Source organism: Lemur catta, chromosome 1, assembly GCF_020740605.2.
Source record: "Lemur catta isolate mLemCat1 chromosome 1, mLemCat1.pri, whole genome shotgun sequence".
In the NCBI taxonomy this organism is placed as follows: Eukaryota; Metazoa; Chordata; class Mammalia; order Primates; family Lemuridae; genus Lemur; species Lemur catta.
Window position 1 is genome coordinate 139,837,617 of NC_059128.1, and position 15,447 is coordinate 139,853,063.

Below are 15,447 nucleotides of genomic sequence, written 5' to 3' on the forward strand. Positions count from 1 at the left end.
TTTGGAAGATTCAGCATTTAATAAACATTCACAAATTGTTGTATAGAGATGTGTCAATATGGGAGCTTGGCTACAATCAATACTCTTTCGAAGTACTAGGAGACAAGAGAAACAATTAGGAAACTTGATATACCCACAGTTGAACTTACAAATAGCAAAACTTTTCCCCAGTATATGATGGTTTCACATGTGTAGAAAAGCAGTCCACGGGAAAGATTTATTGTGTTTTTAGCAATTAATTCATTTATTCATGTGTTGTTAAATATTAATTGCATGCCTGTCAGGATCTGTTTTAGGTGCTAGGTATACAACAGTGAAAATACAGCCCCTGCCCTCCTTGAGCTTACATACATAGTGATCTTTTCAAAATTTGAAATCTGCCACCACCCCACACCCCAGTCCACAACACCTGATTGATGCTAGTCAGTGGTTTCCTTCTGCACGGTTAGAACCCAGCATTCTTACTTCTATGGTGTGCAGCATCTGTATTACCTACCCCTCCCTCTTATGCCACTCCGTGCTGGCCCCACACTGGCCTCTGTTAGGGCCTGTGACATATCTCATTCTCTTGTCATCAGGCCTCTGTTTTTGCTGCTCCCTCTCCTGTGAGTGCTCTTCCTGAGGTTCTTTAGCCCTTTGTCATCCTTCTGATCCTAGCTTAAGTGTCACGTTCTCAGAGAGGCCTTCCCTAACCCACCCGACTCTAAAGTAGGTTTCCTGTTACTCCTCATCTTAGTACCTTGTTATTTTACTTCATACTACTGATTACAATTATTGGAAAGACTATTAATTAGTTTATTTGTTGGCCTGCTTATTTTCTGTTTTCCTACACCAGACTATTAAGCTCCATGAAGGTAGGAATCATGTCTGTCTTGTTCACTGTTGAGTTTCCAGCACCTGGCATAGTGCTTAGTTAGGACTAGTAAATGCCAAATAAATATTTCTTGAATGACTAAATAAATTCAATAATCTTAATGCTTAGTATGATACTGCTTTAAGAATTAGGAGTGCTATTTGAACATCTTCAACTAGCCAGTGGTTCTCAGCTAGCACCTAGTGGGTGGAGGCCAGGCTGGCTGCAGAACATCCCGCAATGCACAGAACAGTCCCCCACAACAAAAATACTATTTGATCTAAAGTATCAACAGTGCTGAGGTTGAGAGACGCTGAAGTAGTTGACGATTGAATAGATATGTGCTTTCTAGTTACCTCCTTGGAGCTGATGCCAAGCAACCCTAAACAAGCAGTAAGACCTTGGGGGCTTTTAGTTTTCTTGTCTGTAGAAACATGTCAGATTCGTCTGGTACAAGACTGCATGACGTAGGACTTGAGAACAAATTTATTCTCAATTGTATTTGGAACAGCCATGGCCAGAGTCACATCTTTATTTATATTCTTAGTCCTTAATTCCAGTCACTCATGTTTGAACCCTGCTTTCCTTAGAGTTTATATAGTTTGCCAGAGTTATAAAGTTACATTTGCATTAGTAGCTAAGTTCTCTGATTATTTTATTGGATGAGGCCTAAGGCTGAGTAGTCATGGACTAATACATTATAAAAGTGAGTAACGGTATAGCATTTACTGTGCTTACATTCTCTTAGATATACCTAGTGGTTATTTTTGTCCTTTTCCAGCCCTTTATCTTGAAATTTTAAATCACTGGGAATAGAAGTTTAGTTAGGAATAAAGAAATCTTAGAATTAATGTGTTTTGATTAATTTGGACTTTTTATTTTAGGAGCAAATGATGAGAAAAAAGCAAGCAATGCATCTTGATGCAAGATATGTTACTATGGTAGAGAATGCATATTACTACTGCAATCCACCTCCAGCTGAAAAAACTGTGAAAAAGAAACGACCTCCTCTCCAGGAATATGTCCGGAAACTTCTGTACAAGGATCTCTCTAAGGTTACCACCGAGAAGGTAAATCTTAATGAAATCATACAATAATAGTCAACTTGAGATTTGTAATAGTGCTAATCTTATATAAAGTCTAGGAGAGGTGGAGGTAGATCCCAAGTTCCATTATGATTGATTCTGTACAAGTCATCTTAAGAAAGCATTCATATGATGGTTTATAATATTTGGGACGTAGGTAAACAAAACCCTTTTATGGTAACTTCTCATTCTCGTTGAAATAGTGACTCTACTAAATTTAATTTTAATTATATACTTGATATATATATAAATATGTGTTACTTTATCTCTAATATTCTATAATGCATTTGCCCTTAAATATTTTACATCAGTACAGGGGATCTTAACATTCAGTAAACTTGAAGAGGCCCGTGATACCTCTGAAATTTCATCATTCTGAATCTCAGTGACTATTTGTATTTTTCTGGAGAGGGTGTATAGCTTTCTTTAGATTCTCAATCAGAGTCAATTTCCAGAAAAGGTTAAAAATCACTGACCTAATATCTTAATTATTGTGTTTACTCTGTTAAAATATTCACTTTTAAGTAAGATGTGTTGAACAAAAAAAAAAAAAACATTTCTTGGTGAATTCTACAAGTTGACATATAATACAGTGTAGAACTTTTTTCTTTTTAGTATAGAAGATGATAGATAAAGATAGTATAGCTTTGAAATTGAAACCAGCTTCCCAAGTCAGAGGCAGTAGTTGTTTAAAACAGTGTTAGAGTTGGCTAGACGTTTGTAAAGAATAGAAGCCTCAATGGTGGAGAAGGCGTTGACATTTCCAGTGAAGCTGGCAGAAGAACACGTTTGGTGTTTGAAAGATGGGTTGTGAATAGAGAGTAGGGATGAGTATCTGCATTCTGCAATAGTGTCCATTTTATTCCAGAATAAAAATGGAAAGACTTTGATTATAGGTAGAACTCCGCTCATTTTCTTACTGGGAGAGGTTTTGACATAGTGATAGGTAACTTTTTTGGGGCATTTACAGTGTGCCGGACACTTTCCTATGTACTTCACATGTTTTCACTTGTCTAATCCTTACAAAGTAAGCTGTGACGCGTAAGTGCTGTCAGTATCCCCCATTTCACACACAAGGGAACTGGGATTGTCATGCAACGTCAGTCTTGATGTAGTGTCTTCCACCTTAAGTGATCTTTTAACCAACTGGGTTTATTTATTTGTTGGAAATTGATAATTTAAAAAAATATATTATTTGCATCAAGTGATGCACAAAAGAGAACATGTTATTTTTGCTAAACCTTGGGTATTTCTTTCAGTGACCTGAGTATATGACTGTATACTGTTAGTTAGACTGAAGACCGAGAAACTCTAGGAAATTTAGGAGTATTATAGAAAGATTTAGGAAAAATAAGAATAAATTTTGCCATAATTAGAAATTCTCATTTTTTTCTATTTCTGAAGTGAAGAGGCTAATAGGTGATCTCTAAAGTATTTTCAATTTCAAAAGTTCTCTATCATAATAAAATTTCTGTATTATTTGGTCAGACTATTATGTGCTTATCTTAATAATTTAAACAGAATTCTCTTTGTTTAGGTTTTGAGACAGATGCGAAAGTTGCCCTGGCAGGACCAAGAAGTGAAAGACTATGTTATTTGTTGTATGATAAACATATGGAATGTGAAATATAATAGTATTCATTGTGTAGCCAACCTCTTAGCAGGACTAGTGCTCTACCAAGAGGATGTTGGGATTCATGTTGTGGATGGAGTTTTAGAAGATATTCGATTAGGAATGGAGGTAACAAAGACTTTCTTTAAAGTCAACAAATTGGAGTTTGTGGAGAATTTAAACAACCTTTAAATCCTATTGTTGAAAAATAATAATGTAAAAACTGCCTTTTCCTCATATAATGTAATTTACTACTACTTCATTGAAGTTAGTGATTTGTTAACAAGCCCTGGTGTATCACATTTCCAAGTTTTCTCTCAGGCTAGTACTGGTGTTTTTTGGTTCTTTTGTTGTTGTTGTTGTTTGTTTGTTTGTTTTTAAAGAGACAAAGTCTTGCTGTGTCACCCAGACTGGAGTGCAGTGGCATGATCATAGCTCACTGCAGCCTTGAACTCCTGGGCTCAAGTGATTTTCCCATATCAGTCTCCCAAGTACCTGGGACTACAGGTGCACACCACCATGCCTGGCTAATTTTTAAATTTTTTGTAGAGGTGGGGTCTCCCTGTGTTGCCCAGGTTGGTCTTGAACTTCTAACCTCAAGTGACCCTCCTGCCGTGGCCTCCCAGAGTGCTGGGATTAGAGGTGTGAGCCATGGCACCCCAGCCTGGAGTATTTTTTGCCTCTTTTTCTCAAGCCTTGTTAAGCTTAGTTGGGAAGACTGTTTTAATTTTTATTATCTCAGAGTCTCAAGATTCAAGTTATAAGAATCTATAAACTTACTACATAGAAAAAAGTTGATAATCATTTTATAAGAATTTCCTGTAAGCACTTCCCTCTTCCTATAAAATCCAGGCTTATGTTTCCTTAATTCACTAATTACAGACAAAATATATTTTGGGGGACTGATGGGGAGAATGACATTTTTTTGTTTGTTTGTTTGTTTGTTTTTGAGACAGACTGTCACTTTGTTGCCTTGGCTAGAGTGAGTGCCGTGGCGTCAGCCTAGCTTACAGCAACCTCAAATTCCTGGGCTCAAGTGATCTTCCTGCCTCAGCCTCCCGAGTAGCTGGGACTACAGGCATGCACCACCATGCCTGGCTAATTTTTTCTATATATTTTTAGGTGTCCAGATCATTTGTTTCTATTTTTTAGTAGAAACAGGGTCTCGCTCTTGCTCAGGCTGGTCTCGAACTCCTGACCTTGAGCAATCCACCTGCCTCGGCCTCCCAGAGTGCCAGGATTACAGGAGTGATCACCGTGCCCACCCTAACATGTTCTTTTTATTCAAGCATTTTAAAAATAGCCATTTCCTAGAGAGGTAAAGGATACCCAGCAGTGACCACCTTATTAGAAAAGGAAGAAAGAAATCATGTGTTGTTTCTCTGTTCAGTGTTCCTTCAGTAATTGATATTATTAAATTACAGAGGGGAATTTAACCTGTTTTCAAATACATTTACTACTCTTCATTGAAAATCTGTTTTGTTGTTGTGTTTTTTTTTTAGGTTAATCAACCTAAATTTAATCAGAGGCGTATCAGCAGTGCCAAGTTCTTAGGAGAACTTTATAATTACCGAATGGTGGAATCGGCTGTTATTTTCAGAACTCTTTATTCTTTCACTTCATTTGGTGTTAACCCTGATGGTTCTCCAAGTTCACTGGATCCTCCAGAGCATCTTTTCAGAATTAGGCTAGTATGCACTATTTTGGATACCTGCGGCCAGTACTTTGACAGAGGTTCCAGTAAACGAAAACTTGACTGCTTCCTTGTATATTTTCAGGTATACATAAGCTCAAATACGCCGTTGGGCATCACGTAATACAGTACATGTGTTATAAAAATATTAGAGAAGAAAGACTATATACCACATGCATGTTCATGATTACATTGTATTTATTCTTCATGTGAGGATGCTTTTAGAGATTTAAAAATATATAATGGATTCTATTATATAAACATTTTCATTGCTTTTAACTTTCATGATTGATAGTTGATCATTAATTTTGGGAATTATTTTGGTAAAGCTTATGAATTTGGTGCAGTAATTTATAAATTATGGTATTTATTAAGTTACTTATGATTTTTATACATTGGATAACGTTCTTCTCAGTCATCTGTATTCTGGTTTATGTCCAAAACTCTTGTTTCTAAAAGTTCTAATTTTTTTGTCAGGGGGAGTGGGAGAGAAAACCTATTACTTTGGGGGAAAATGTTATTTTTAACACAGAAAGAAATATTCATTTATTTGTAAACTCTTGGGTTGTGCTTTCCATATCTTAATTTTGGTTAATTATGTAAACTTGCGATTTAGAACAGGTATAGTATAGATTAAATTCAGATACAGATGCAGAGGCAACCCTATAACTTCTATAAAGTTTGTATTCTAAAAGTTAACTTGTAGGTTAATTAGTTGGAGTCCAATTACTATTTCCCGTAAAATACAATGCTGTAAGTTGATGAGGGTGAACAGCTTGCTATCATGTGCTTCAGATGTTAATGAATAAAGTACCAGTAGTACCATTTGATTCTGTATAGTCACAGTTGTTAGGATTTTCATTTACCCATTAATGAAGAAAATAAATTTAATATTATAATTTGAGTTATCAAAAATACATCCACATATTGGCTAGTGTTAAGTGGGGATAAATATTCTTAGGGGGAATTATAGTTTGTTAACTTTCTCTTACCAAACCTTCACAATAGAGGGCAACTTACTGTTCACTTATTTTCTGAATTGATGAGCAAAAAATGGGGAAAAGGGTTTGCATATTAGAGGGTCAGATTCCTTGTTGTATGTAAGGACAATCTTAAGTTGGAGACTGTATTAAAAAAAACCACAGTTTTGCTGCAAAATGGCAGCTATAACAACATCTAAAGCAGAATTTCTTTCAGAAGAGAATCCTTATTTGGATTCACTCTGATATCCCAGGCTGAGAGAAAAGAGCCACTCAGAAATATCCAGGAGCCGAAAGAGACAAAAATATTTTCCAAGTTGATTAACAGACAGAAATGCATAGCAGAGATCTGCCTAGGGAATGGGAGACGGGCCTAGGAGATGAGGTCAGTGTGTGCTGCCTTGATCCTGGAGTGTACAGTTAAGTACTGGAAGGCCAGGTGGAAAGGGTAGCCTGGAGCAGTGCTTCTAAACTTGAATGTGCATATCACCTGGGGATATTGTTGAGAAAGCTCCCAGAGGAATGTCTGTTCCTCATACACTAGTAAATTGGGTTGTGCTTTCAGTTAATATAAATTTAGGAATTAGACCAAGTACAAAGTATTAATAAATGGAGGGAACCAGGCCAGGAATAGAGAAGGACAGTGTCCACACAGTGCCATATACACAGTAGATGTTTACTAAATGCTTGTGGATGGTTGGTAATATTTATATATTTCAAAAATCATATCTTCAGATACCTTAATTGGCTCTTAAAAAAATCAAAGCAGGTAGCTCAGAGAAAATATTAAAAGTTTATCAAAACTTTGGCTTTGAATCTGGTTATTTTTGTAAAATTAAATACATAAACCCCATTTGGGCTGTGAGTGTATGGGTTTCTGCCTTGTTTCAGAGTACTTGAAAATTTATTTGGTATTTTATTTTTAATTTTTCCTTGCCTTTGAAAAAGCCGTGATAGTTACAATAAAAAGGTAATTAATAAAGCTACCAAATAGCTCAAAAACTGCATAGAGGGAAATAATTGGGTTAGAATTGTTGGTGTTGACCCTTAATAGAAATGGTATCTTGTACCACCTTTTAGTTTAGTTATTATAATTAGGTAACATCACAATAAAGTTTATTATTTTAAAATGTTTTTGTTACTGATTTCTTATAGCTAAATTTATTTTTCATTTGTTATCAGCGTTATGTTTGGTGGAAGAAAAGTTTGGAGGTTTGGACAAAAGACCATCCATTTCCTATTGATATAGATTACATGATCAGTGATACACTAGAACTGCTAAGACCAAAGATGAAACTCTGTAATTCTCTGGAAGAATCCGTCAGGCAGGTGCAAGACTTGGAACGAGAATTCTTAATAAAACTAGGTAAGCAGTTAATCACAGAGAGAAGGTGATGTTTGGCAGATTGTTTCTAGAATTTGCTTTATAATGTTATCAGTCAGAGTTTACATTGTATACTTTGTGTTTGCGATGTTGAGTTACATGAAAGTGTTAGGTAAGACCTGTGTGGGATACTAGATTTCATTAAGTAATCTCCACTTGGAGGAAAAGTCACTCAGGACTTGAAGCAAGTCTGGGTGATGGAAAAACACAGTCCTGTCAGCCTCTCTCTTTTTTTTTTTTTTTGAGACAAAATCTCACTCTGTTGCCCGGGCTAGAGTGCCGTGGCATCAGCCTAGCTCACAGCAACCTCAAACTCCTGGGCTTAAGCGATCCTTCTGCCTCAGCCTTCCGAGTAGCTGGGACTACAGGCATGTGCCACCATGCCCGGCTAATTTTTTCTATATATATATTTTTAGCTGTCCATGTTTCTATTTTTAGTAGAGACGGGGTCTCGCTCTTGCTCAGGCTGGTCTTGAACTGCTGATTCACCTGCCTCGGCCTCCCAGAGTGCTAGGATCACAAGCTTGAGCCACCGCACCCGGCCCAAAAATTGTTTTTAATATTTTTAAAAATAACATTCTGGACAGTAATTTTGAAAAATAACAAGAAAACAAAATCACCTATATCGGTGCAGAAAGATAATCATGTCTTAATATTTTGATATATATTCTAGCCTTTTAAATTTTTTCATGTGTGTTTGCAGTTTTATAACTGGATTGGTTCCACTTAATATGTTGTGAAATTTTTTTCTGACATTAAATATGCTTTTAAATCTTTTGTTGGTGTATTAATTGGCAGTATTCCTTTGTTTGAATGTGCCGTAATTTATTTAATCCTGTTCTTTGACTCTAAGGTTGTTTGCAGTTTTATACCACTATATATAAATAACATTCTTGAAGTGATTTGGTGTATGATGAACGAGGACTCTTAAAAATAGGCTGACAATAGATTAACATTTCGGGGAAAATTAAAATAGAGCCACATCTGATATCATCAAACTACCGAGAGATTAAAGAGTTATTTTTCAAAGCTTAAAAATAGAGCTGGTTGTTCATCAGATATTTGGAGAAGTGTTCATGTTCCTGAATTTTAAAATGATAGAAGAAAGCACATGTAAGCAGACAGATTCAGGTGTTTAAAACGTTCATGCGACAGGAAATAACTAAAATTAAAAGAAAATAGTTTCCGTGCTGGGTTATTATCACTTACATAAAGAGCACAGGCAAATTGATAGTAAATGAAAACACCCCAGTAGATAAATGAGCATGACATAATTAAATAAGGGAAGGCAGGGAAGAGCTGGTGTTCTCATTGAGTGCTGTTTGTCAGAATGATAGAGGCGATGTTACTCACATTTGACAAGTAAGTTAGATAAAGCCCAAATTAATACCTTAGGTTAACTAGGTTCAAGACAATTCAAAGACCATGCTCTTTCTGACTATGGGGAAAATGTTTATCATCTCTAGTAAGCAGAGAAATATAAATTAAAATAATCTGAAAGAAGATATTACCGTTGTTACCATCTCTGTTATGAGCAGGAAAACCAGGGCACCAAACAGCTCAGATTAAAAGAGAGCAGCATTTTATTTTGGTTCCTAAGTACACTTCTAACATTTTAATATTTTAAATTTTACTGTCTGCATTTGGTATTTGGTTATCCGTATGGTTATCCATTTGGTTATCCCTATTACACCATAACAAAAGTATAATGCAGTTTCATGCTTCCTGAGTTTATCACCACTGTGATACTTTCACTGAGAATGCTTAGGTTTATACAGTCCTGACTTCATATTTTTTGCCTTTGACAAGTCAACAGTCTAATGTTTTGCTTTTTAAAGTTTATGTAAATGAATAAATAACTGAATAAAATCTGTTATTTTTATCTACAAAAACTATTAAGTGATAAGCAGAAAATATACAGGTTAACAGAATCTCAATCTGAGACACCAACTTTTTTTTCTCAGTTCTTATTTTCCTTTTAAAATGAATCTCTCTGGCCTTCATTCATCTTCTGTTTTTTTCCCCCCAAACTTGAACATACCTGCTTTAATGATTCCATGTATCTGTATTTTTGTCAGTTCTTAATCAGTTGCTTAGACTTAAGACACTGTAATAAATGCAGGAGAAAAAGTAATAGATTGAAGTGCTCATTGATAGTTTATGAAGGAAGTAAAACTTTAACTGCACTTGAAGAATGGATGGGATTTGAAAATACTTACTGATGGGTATTCTCTGTTGAAAAGGGTACTGAAGGAGCAGGGTCCCAAGGCAGCGTGCTCTGTGACAGGAAGAGTCTGACCCAACTAGGTGAAGGCTTAGGAGAGAGCAGTGGGATATAGACCTCGTGAGGCCGTGTTATGCACATCTTGAAAGTAGAGAGGGTAGACTGGAATTCACACAGTAAGAATGACTAGGGAGTGAAATGTGAGGTGGACACAGGAAGTGAAAGCAGATTCAAGCCAGGGAGTTTCCTTAGGAGGAGAATGCTGTTATTGAAGGGAAAAAAATATTCTCTATGATGACAAAGCTTCTATGTCTTTTTGCCCCCTTTCCTCAGTCCTAATTTGTAGATACTCAAATTGATAGCCAAATGTGATTTCTCCATTAAAGTGACATGATTTTATGTCTTTGAGTCTTTAGAGATTCTTAAAATATCATTTGGTCAGGAGTGTGGCTGAGGTTGTACTTTTGTTCATCTGAGACTGAGATAAATAGGATAATCCAAAAATTTGAAGCTCTAAGAAAAGAAGAAAAAGTACACACACGCACACACACACTTTTTTTCTCTTTTCGGTAGTGGTTAAGAAATGCGTCAGTACTCCCTTCTTGAAATGTAGGCCTACACATTTACTTTTAAAAATGTTTCTCACAAGAGTTTTCAATTCTGTTCTTCTGTTTACCATTGTTCTGAGGAGAAATGGCTGCTGAATTAGTTTACTTAATACATACTTTTAAATGAAGTGGTATAATGTAGAAAACTAGCCTTTATCTTTTTTTAATGTATTTTTTTCATTTTCTCATTTCAAGGCCTAGTAAATGACAAAGATTCAAAAGATTCTATGACAGAAGGAGAAAATCTTGAAGAGGATGAAGAAGAAGAAGAAGGGGGAGCTGAGACAGAAGAACAATCTGGAAATGAAAGTGAAGTAAATGAGCCAGAAGAAGAGGTGATGACTTTTATTTATAGCAGATAGGTACATTTGTATAAGAATATTTTGATTATGTGAACCAAGTTTTTTTTAATACATAAGAACTCCTCCTCAATTTTATTACAGTAAATGTAACTAGTAGTATATTTCTGTTATAAAATCTCTTAATTAAGGATTTTTAAAGAAAGCAAAATACTGATCATAGTATTTTTATTTAATATAAGCAATATGAAGAAAAATTGTTTGATATCCTGTATATCTTTTTTTTGAGACAGAGTCTCGCTGTGTTGCCCGGGCCAGAGTGAGTGCCGTGGCATCAGCCTGGCTCACAGCAACCTCAAACTCCTGAGCTTAAGCGATCCTACTGCGTCAGCCTCCCGAGTAGCTGGGACTACAGGCATACGCCACCATGCCCAGCTAATTTTTTTCTATATATATATTTTAGTTGGCCAGATAATTTCTTTTCTATTTTTAGTAGAGACGGGGTCTCACTCTTGCTGAGGCTGGTCTCGAACTCCTGAACTCGAGCAATCCACCTGCTTCGGCTTCCCAGAGTGCTAGGATTATAGGCGTGAGCCACAGCGCCTGGCCGATATCCTGTATATCTTAATCTCACTGTTAAACATGGACTTTTTAACCTACGGGTTTTACAGTCTTAAAAACAAAATTACTGGCTAGATATTAACGAACTTGCTTTATTTTTCCCAGATCTAATGGTATTTGAAATCTGAAATTCATTGTGTACCGTAACAATTGACCAGCCCTTTGTGTTTCTATGACCCTATTAGGCTAAATCATATGAAGTTGCTCTTAACACCATTTTTGACTTACCAAAATGTCATTTGCATATGGTTCAAACTAATAGCTTTAATCCTTTAGTGTTTTCTTCCAAACCTGCTTAAGTTTAAAAGTTCCATCAAGCTGGGTGTCGTGGTGCGTGCCTGTGGTCCTAGCTACATGGGAGACTGAGGAGGGAGGATCACTTGAGCCCAGCAGTTTGAGTCCAGCCTGGACAACATAGCAAGATCCCATCTCTAAAATAAAAAGGGAGGGTAGGGGCTCTGTCAAAATGAAAGGGTATCTTTGATTTGCTTCATAATCTGGAGGTAGATTAGAAAATGGGTTACTACAGGTATAGAAGAAACAAAAGAAAGTTTGTAAAAAATTAGGATGAATGAGGAGAAATAGAATACTAATGAAAATAAAATTTAAACCATGAAATTAGCACTTTTTCCCTGGAATTATGATTTTAATTAAATATTTTAAAGTTTAAATTTGTAATCAATACTTAAATGTTTTAGGGAAATTGAACTTCAATTTTAAAATTTTGATGTATTTGAGTAAATGGAATGTAAATGTTTAGAGAATATAGGTTGTTTAATGTTTAAAGGAATGTTAATTGATAGCATTCATAAGATAGATTTGTAAACTGGAGTATTTAAAAGCTCCATTTAGAGTTAAAGAAAAAGGATCAAGTAGCTTCATGTAAGTACATTTTTCTACAGTTAGAAGTAAAAATCCATAAACAGTATTTCCTTTGGCCCTCAGGGTTTGTAACTATTATTGGATATTTAGTATGATTTGATTACATCAAATCAATAGCTTTGCTGTTAGTTAAAAATGAATGGTTATGAAAAGGCAGTAAAGACAATAATGTATGGTTATATAATTGGCTAGTATTTACAGGCAGTGGAAAGGCACCCTTAAGTATTTATGTTAGTTGCCACCACTTTCTCTTTACAACCTTAGAACTCCTTTAAAGTAGATATAAACAAATTAACAAAAAATTTAGAAGTGCAATATGTTTCTGTAATGCTTTTTTTTTTTTTTTGAGACAGAGTCTTGCTCTGTTGCCCTGGCTAGAGTGCAGTGGGATCATCATAGCTCATTGCAATCTCAGACTCCTTGCCTCAAGCTATCGTCCTGCCTCAGCCTCCCAAGTAGTTGAGACTACAGGCACACACCACCACACCTGGCTAATTTTTCTATTTTTTTGTAGAGACAGGGTCTCCCTCTGGCTCAGGCTGGTCTTGAATTCCCTACCTCAAAGGATCCTCCTGCCTTGGCCTCCCCAAGTGCTAGGATTATAGGCACTACTCCTGGCCTGTTTCTGTAATTCTTCTCAGTATAATAGGTGGACATTGTATTGCTTATTTTCAAAATGAGGTTGCCATAGAAACATTCAGTAATACAGTTTGAGTTGGCTTATTAAATATAACAATAAAAGGAAATGAGAAAGTATTTCCATTTCATATTCTCAGGCTAATCTTACGGTCGTCTTTGGATTTTGTTACTGCACTGATTAGATAAACAGTATCTAATAAATCCAACATCCTTGGTAAATGTGACATTAAAAAGGACTCATTTTTTTTTATTAATTTCTCATTTGAAGGGTTGTGCTATATTTTCCCTTTGAATGCATTTTCTTCTTTTCAGACTTCAGGTTTGAAATTTTGACAGCTGTATCATTTTTAACCATTGCTTACTTTTCCATTTTGAGAATGAATATTGTACATGATACAGTGTGTTTTGCTGAGTAGAAATGCAAACAAAATGTTCAGTGGGGTGATCTATATGCACGTGTTTGGGAGGAGTCAAAGGTGTGGTTTCCTTTAAGAGAAATGAAGTTCACTTCTCCTCCTGCCCAAGACCACTGTTTCCTGTGACTACCCTCCAAACATAAGGATGAGAAATTTATTAAAGAAACAAGATGCATTGATTATAAAGTAATACGAGTAATAGATATTCTACAAATATTAGAAAGAAAAGGGCTAGAATTCAACTCTTAAAAAAATGCTACTGTTCTGTTTTCATCTTGGTGCTCAATTTTTTAAAGCTTTATATGACTTTTTGAAGTTATTCTTAGCACCTGCCAGAATATTTTCTCCTAAAGATCAGCTGTGTAAGTTAAAGATAAGTGTTTAAAGTAAATGTTCTTATGCTAAAACTAATTTTCTGCAGCATTTGTATAATTTATCAACAGAAAGTACAAGATTAATATTATTAAAATAGCAATAGTAGTCATTTACTGAGCATCTATTATTCATGGCTGTTGTCCTAAGCACTGTGTTTATATTATACCATTTCTCTTACCACCCATGACGTAGGTGAGAAACTAAGGCAGGGATAGGTTAAATAATTTGCCTGAGATCTCAGAGTAGTAGGTGGCGGAGCCACTGTTTGAACTCGAGCCGTTTGCCTTATGCTGTGCTTTCCCTAGCCTGCTATCCAGCCAGCTGAGATTTTGTGGTCCATTGATGACCACTTCCTAATTCCATCTATTATTGTATCAGTGTACAGTGGGATTAGGACAAAGTTCTGGTTCAGCATTTTAATTTGAAAAATTAATGCATTTTACATTGCCTGAGTAATATAAAAATTAAAGGTTGGGATAGTTAATGCATTTGAACTTAGTTTAGTTTGTAAATAGGAAGTGTCTTTTGAGTGTTAAGAAATAATTCATTTTTTCAAGGGCAAATTTAAGAGCGATCTCTATTACAAATTTAATTTTGAATTATAAAATTACTTCAAAAAGAAGTTAATGCATTTGGAGAAAAAGATAATTTATTTTTGTTCCTTTTTTTGAAATGTTCACATTTTAGGAACTCTAAATAAATTTTCAGCTGTCTATAGTAAGTAGTAATACACTGTTGGTTTGGGAATTATTAGTAATTACTACATATATTGAAGATAATGTAACAAATTTAAATCATTTGTTTTGGGTATGTCTTAGTCATCGTGGCACAGCGAGGAGCAGCTGGGTTTGGTGAAGCTCCACTGTGTGCGTTAAGCCCTTCAAATATCCATCAGGGTTCTAACCTATATCTTACATTTGAAAAGGGGTTTCAGATGATCGCAGGAAGGAGAGGCAGGGACTGACGGGGAGGATTGGGGGGATATAATTCTTGAAAGCCACCAGTTAAAGCAGCAGAACGGCTAGCTCCTCTGCCTAATAGCAGGGTGTCCTTGGGCAAGTCACTTAACTTTTCTGAGCCCCAGTTTTTTCGTGTCTAAAATGGGGACAATAAAGCTTATCCTTCCATCTTCAGAATTGGATAGCGCAAACAAAATGAAGCATGTGAGAGCACCTTCAAAACTAAGGTGCATCATAAAATGTAATGCTATGCCATTGCTTTTAGCTGGTAATGATGTTGAATTTGAATTTTTTGTTGGTTTCCATTGCAGAGTTTTCCAAATGCACTGTATTAAAGAACTACCATGAGAAATTCAGTCTCTTGATATTAGTTTCAGAGTAGAAAAATACAAAATGCTCGGGAAACTCATTCCTTTTGGAATTCAAGGAAGAGTTTCTACCACAGATCTCTATTATTAGATCAGTAGAAGGTACTGAGATGGGTTTTCAGCTACAGGTTTGTGGTAACTGTTGCCAGCTGACCTTGTCCTCCCATTGCAAGCAGACTACATAAGGGGCTGAAACTTGAGAATAATAAACAATTGTATGGAAGTTTTAACGTCTTTGTAAGGCATGTAAAGTGTGGTAACCCTTTTCAGTGTTTTAATTTTCTGATGTTAAATACTTTCAGGAGGGTTCTGATAATGATGATGATGAGGGAGAGGAAGAAGAGGAGGAGAATACAGATTACCTTACAGATTCCAACAAGGAGAATGAAACTGATGAAGAGAATACTGTACGTAGGGCTGAAAAATTTGCTTTTTGAAATTATGCAACG

At 35.8% G+C, this 15,447-nt stretch overlaps 1 protein-coding gene across 2 annotated transcripts in view; it reads left to right on the forward strand.

The window, feature by feature from the left end:
• UPF2 (UPF2 regulator of nonsense mediated mRNA decay) overlaps window positions 1–15,447 on the forward strand; it is a 92,127-nt gene that overhangs the window by 54,907 nt on the left and 21,773 nt on the right. Inside the window, exons 12-17 of one of the 2 annotated variants that reach the window (XM_045535954.1) lie at window positions 1,738–1,923; window positions 3,476–3,679; window positions 5,053–5,328; window positions 7,406–7,589; window positions 10,635–10,774; window positions 15,301–15,405. In XM_045535954.1, the coding sequence (XP_045391910.1) occupies window positions 1,738–1,923; window positions 3,476–3,679; window positions 5,053–5,328; window positions 7,406–7,589; window positions 10,635–10,774; window positions 15,301–15,405 (1,095 nt within the window). Of the gene's footprint in view, window positions 1–1,737; window positions 1,924–3,475; window positions 3,680–5,052; window positions 5,329–7,405; window positions 7,590–10,634; window positions 10,802–15,300; window positions 15,406–15,447 lie in introns of those variants that run through there. The other variant, XM_045535960.1, reaches the window with a different exon arrangement.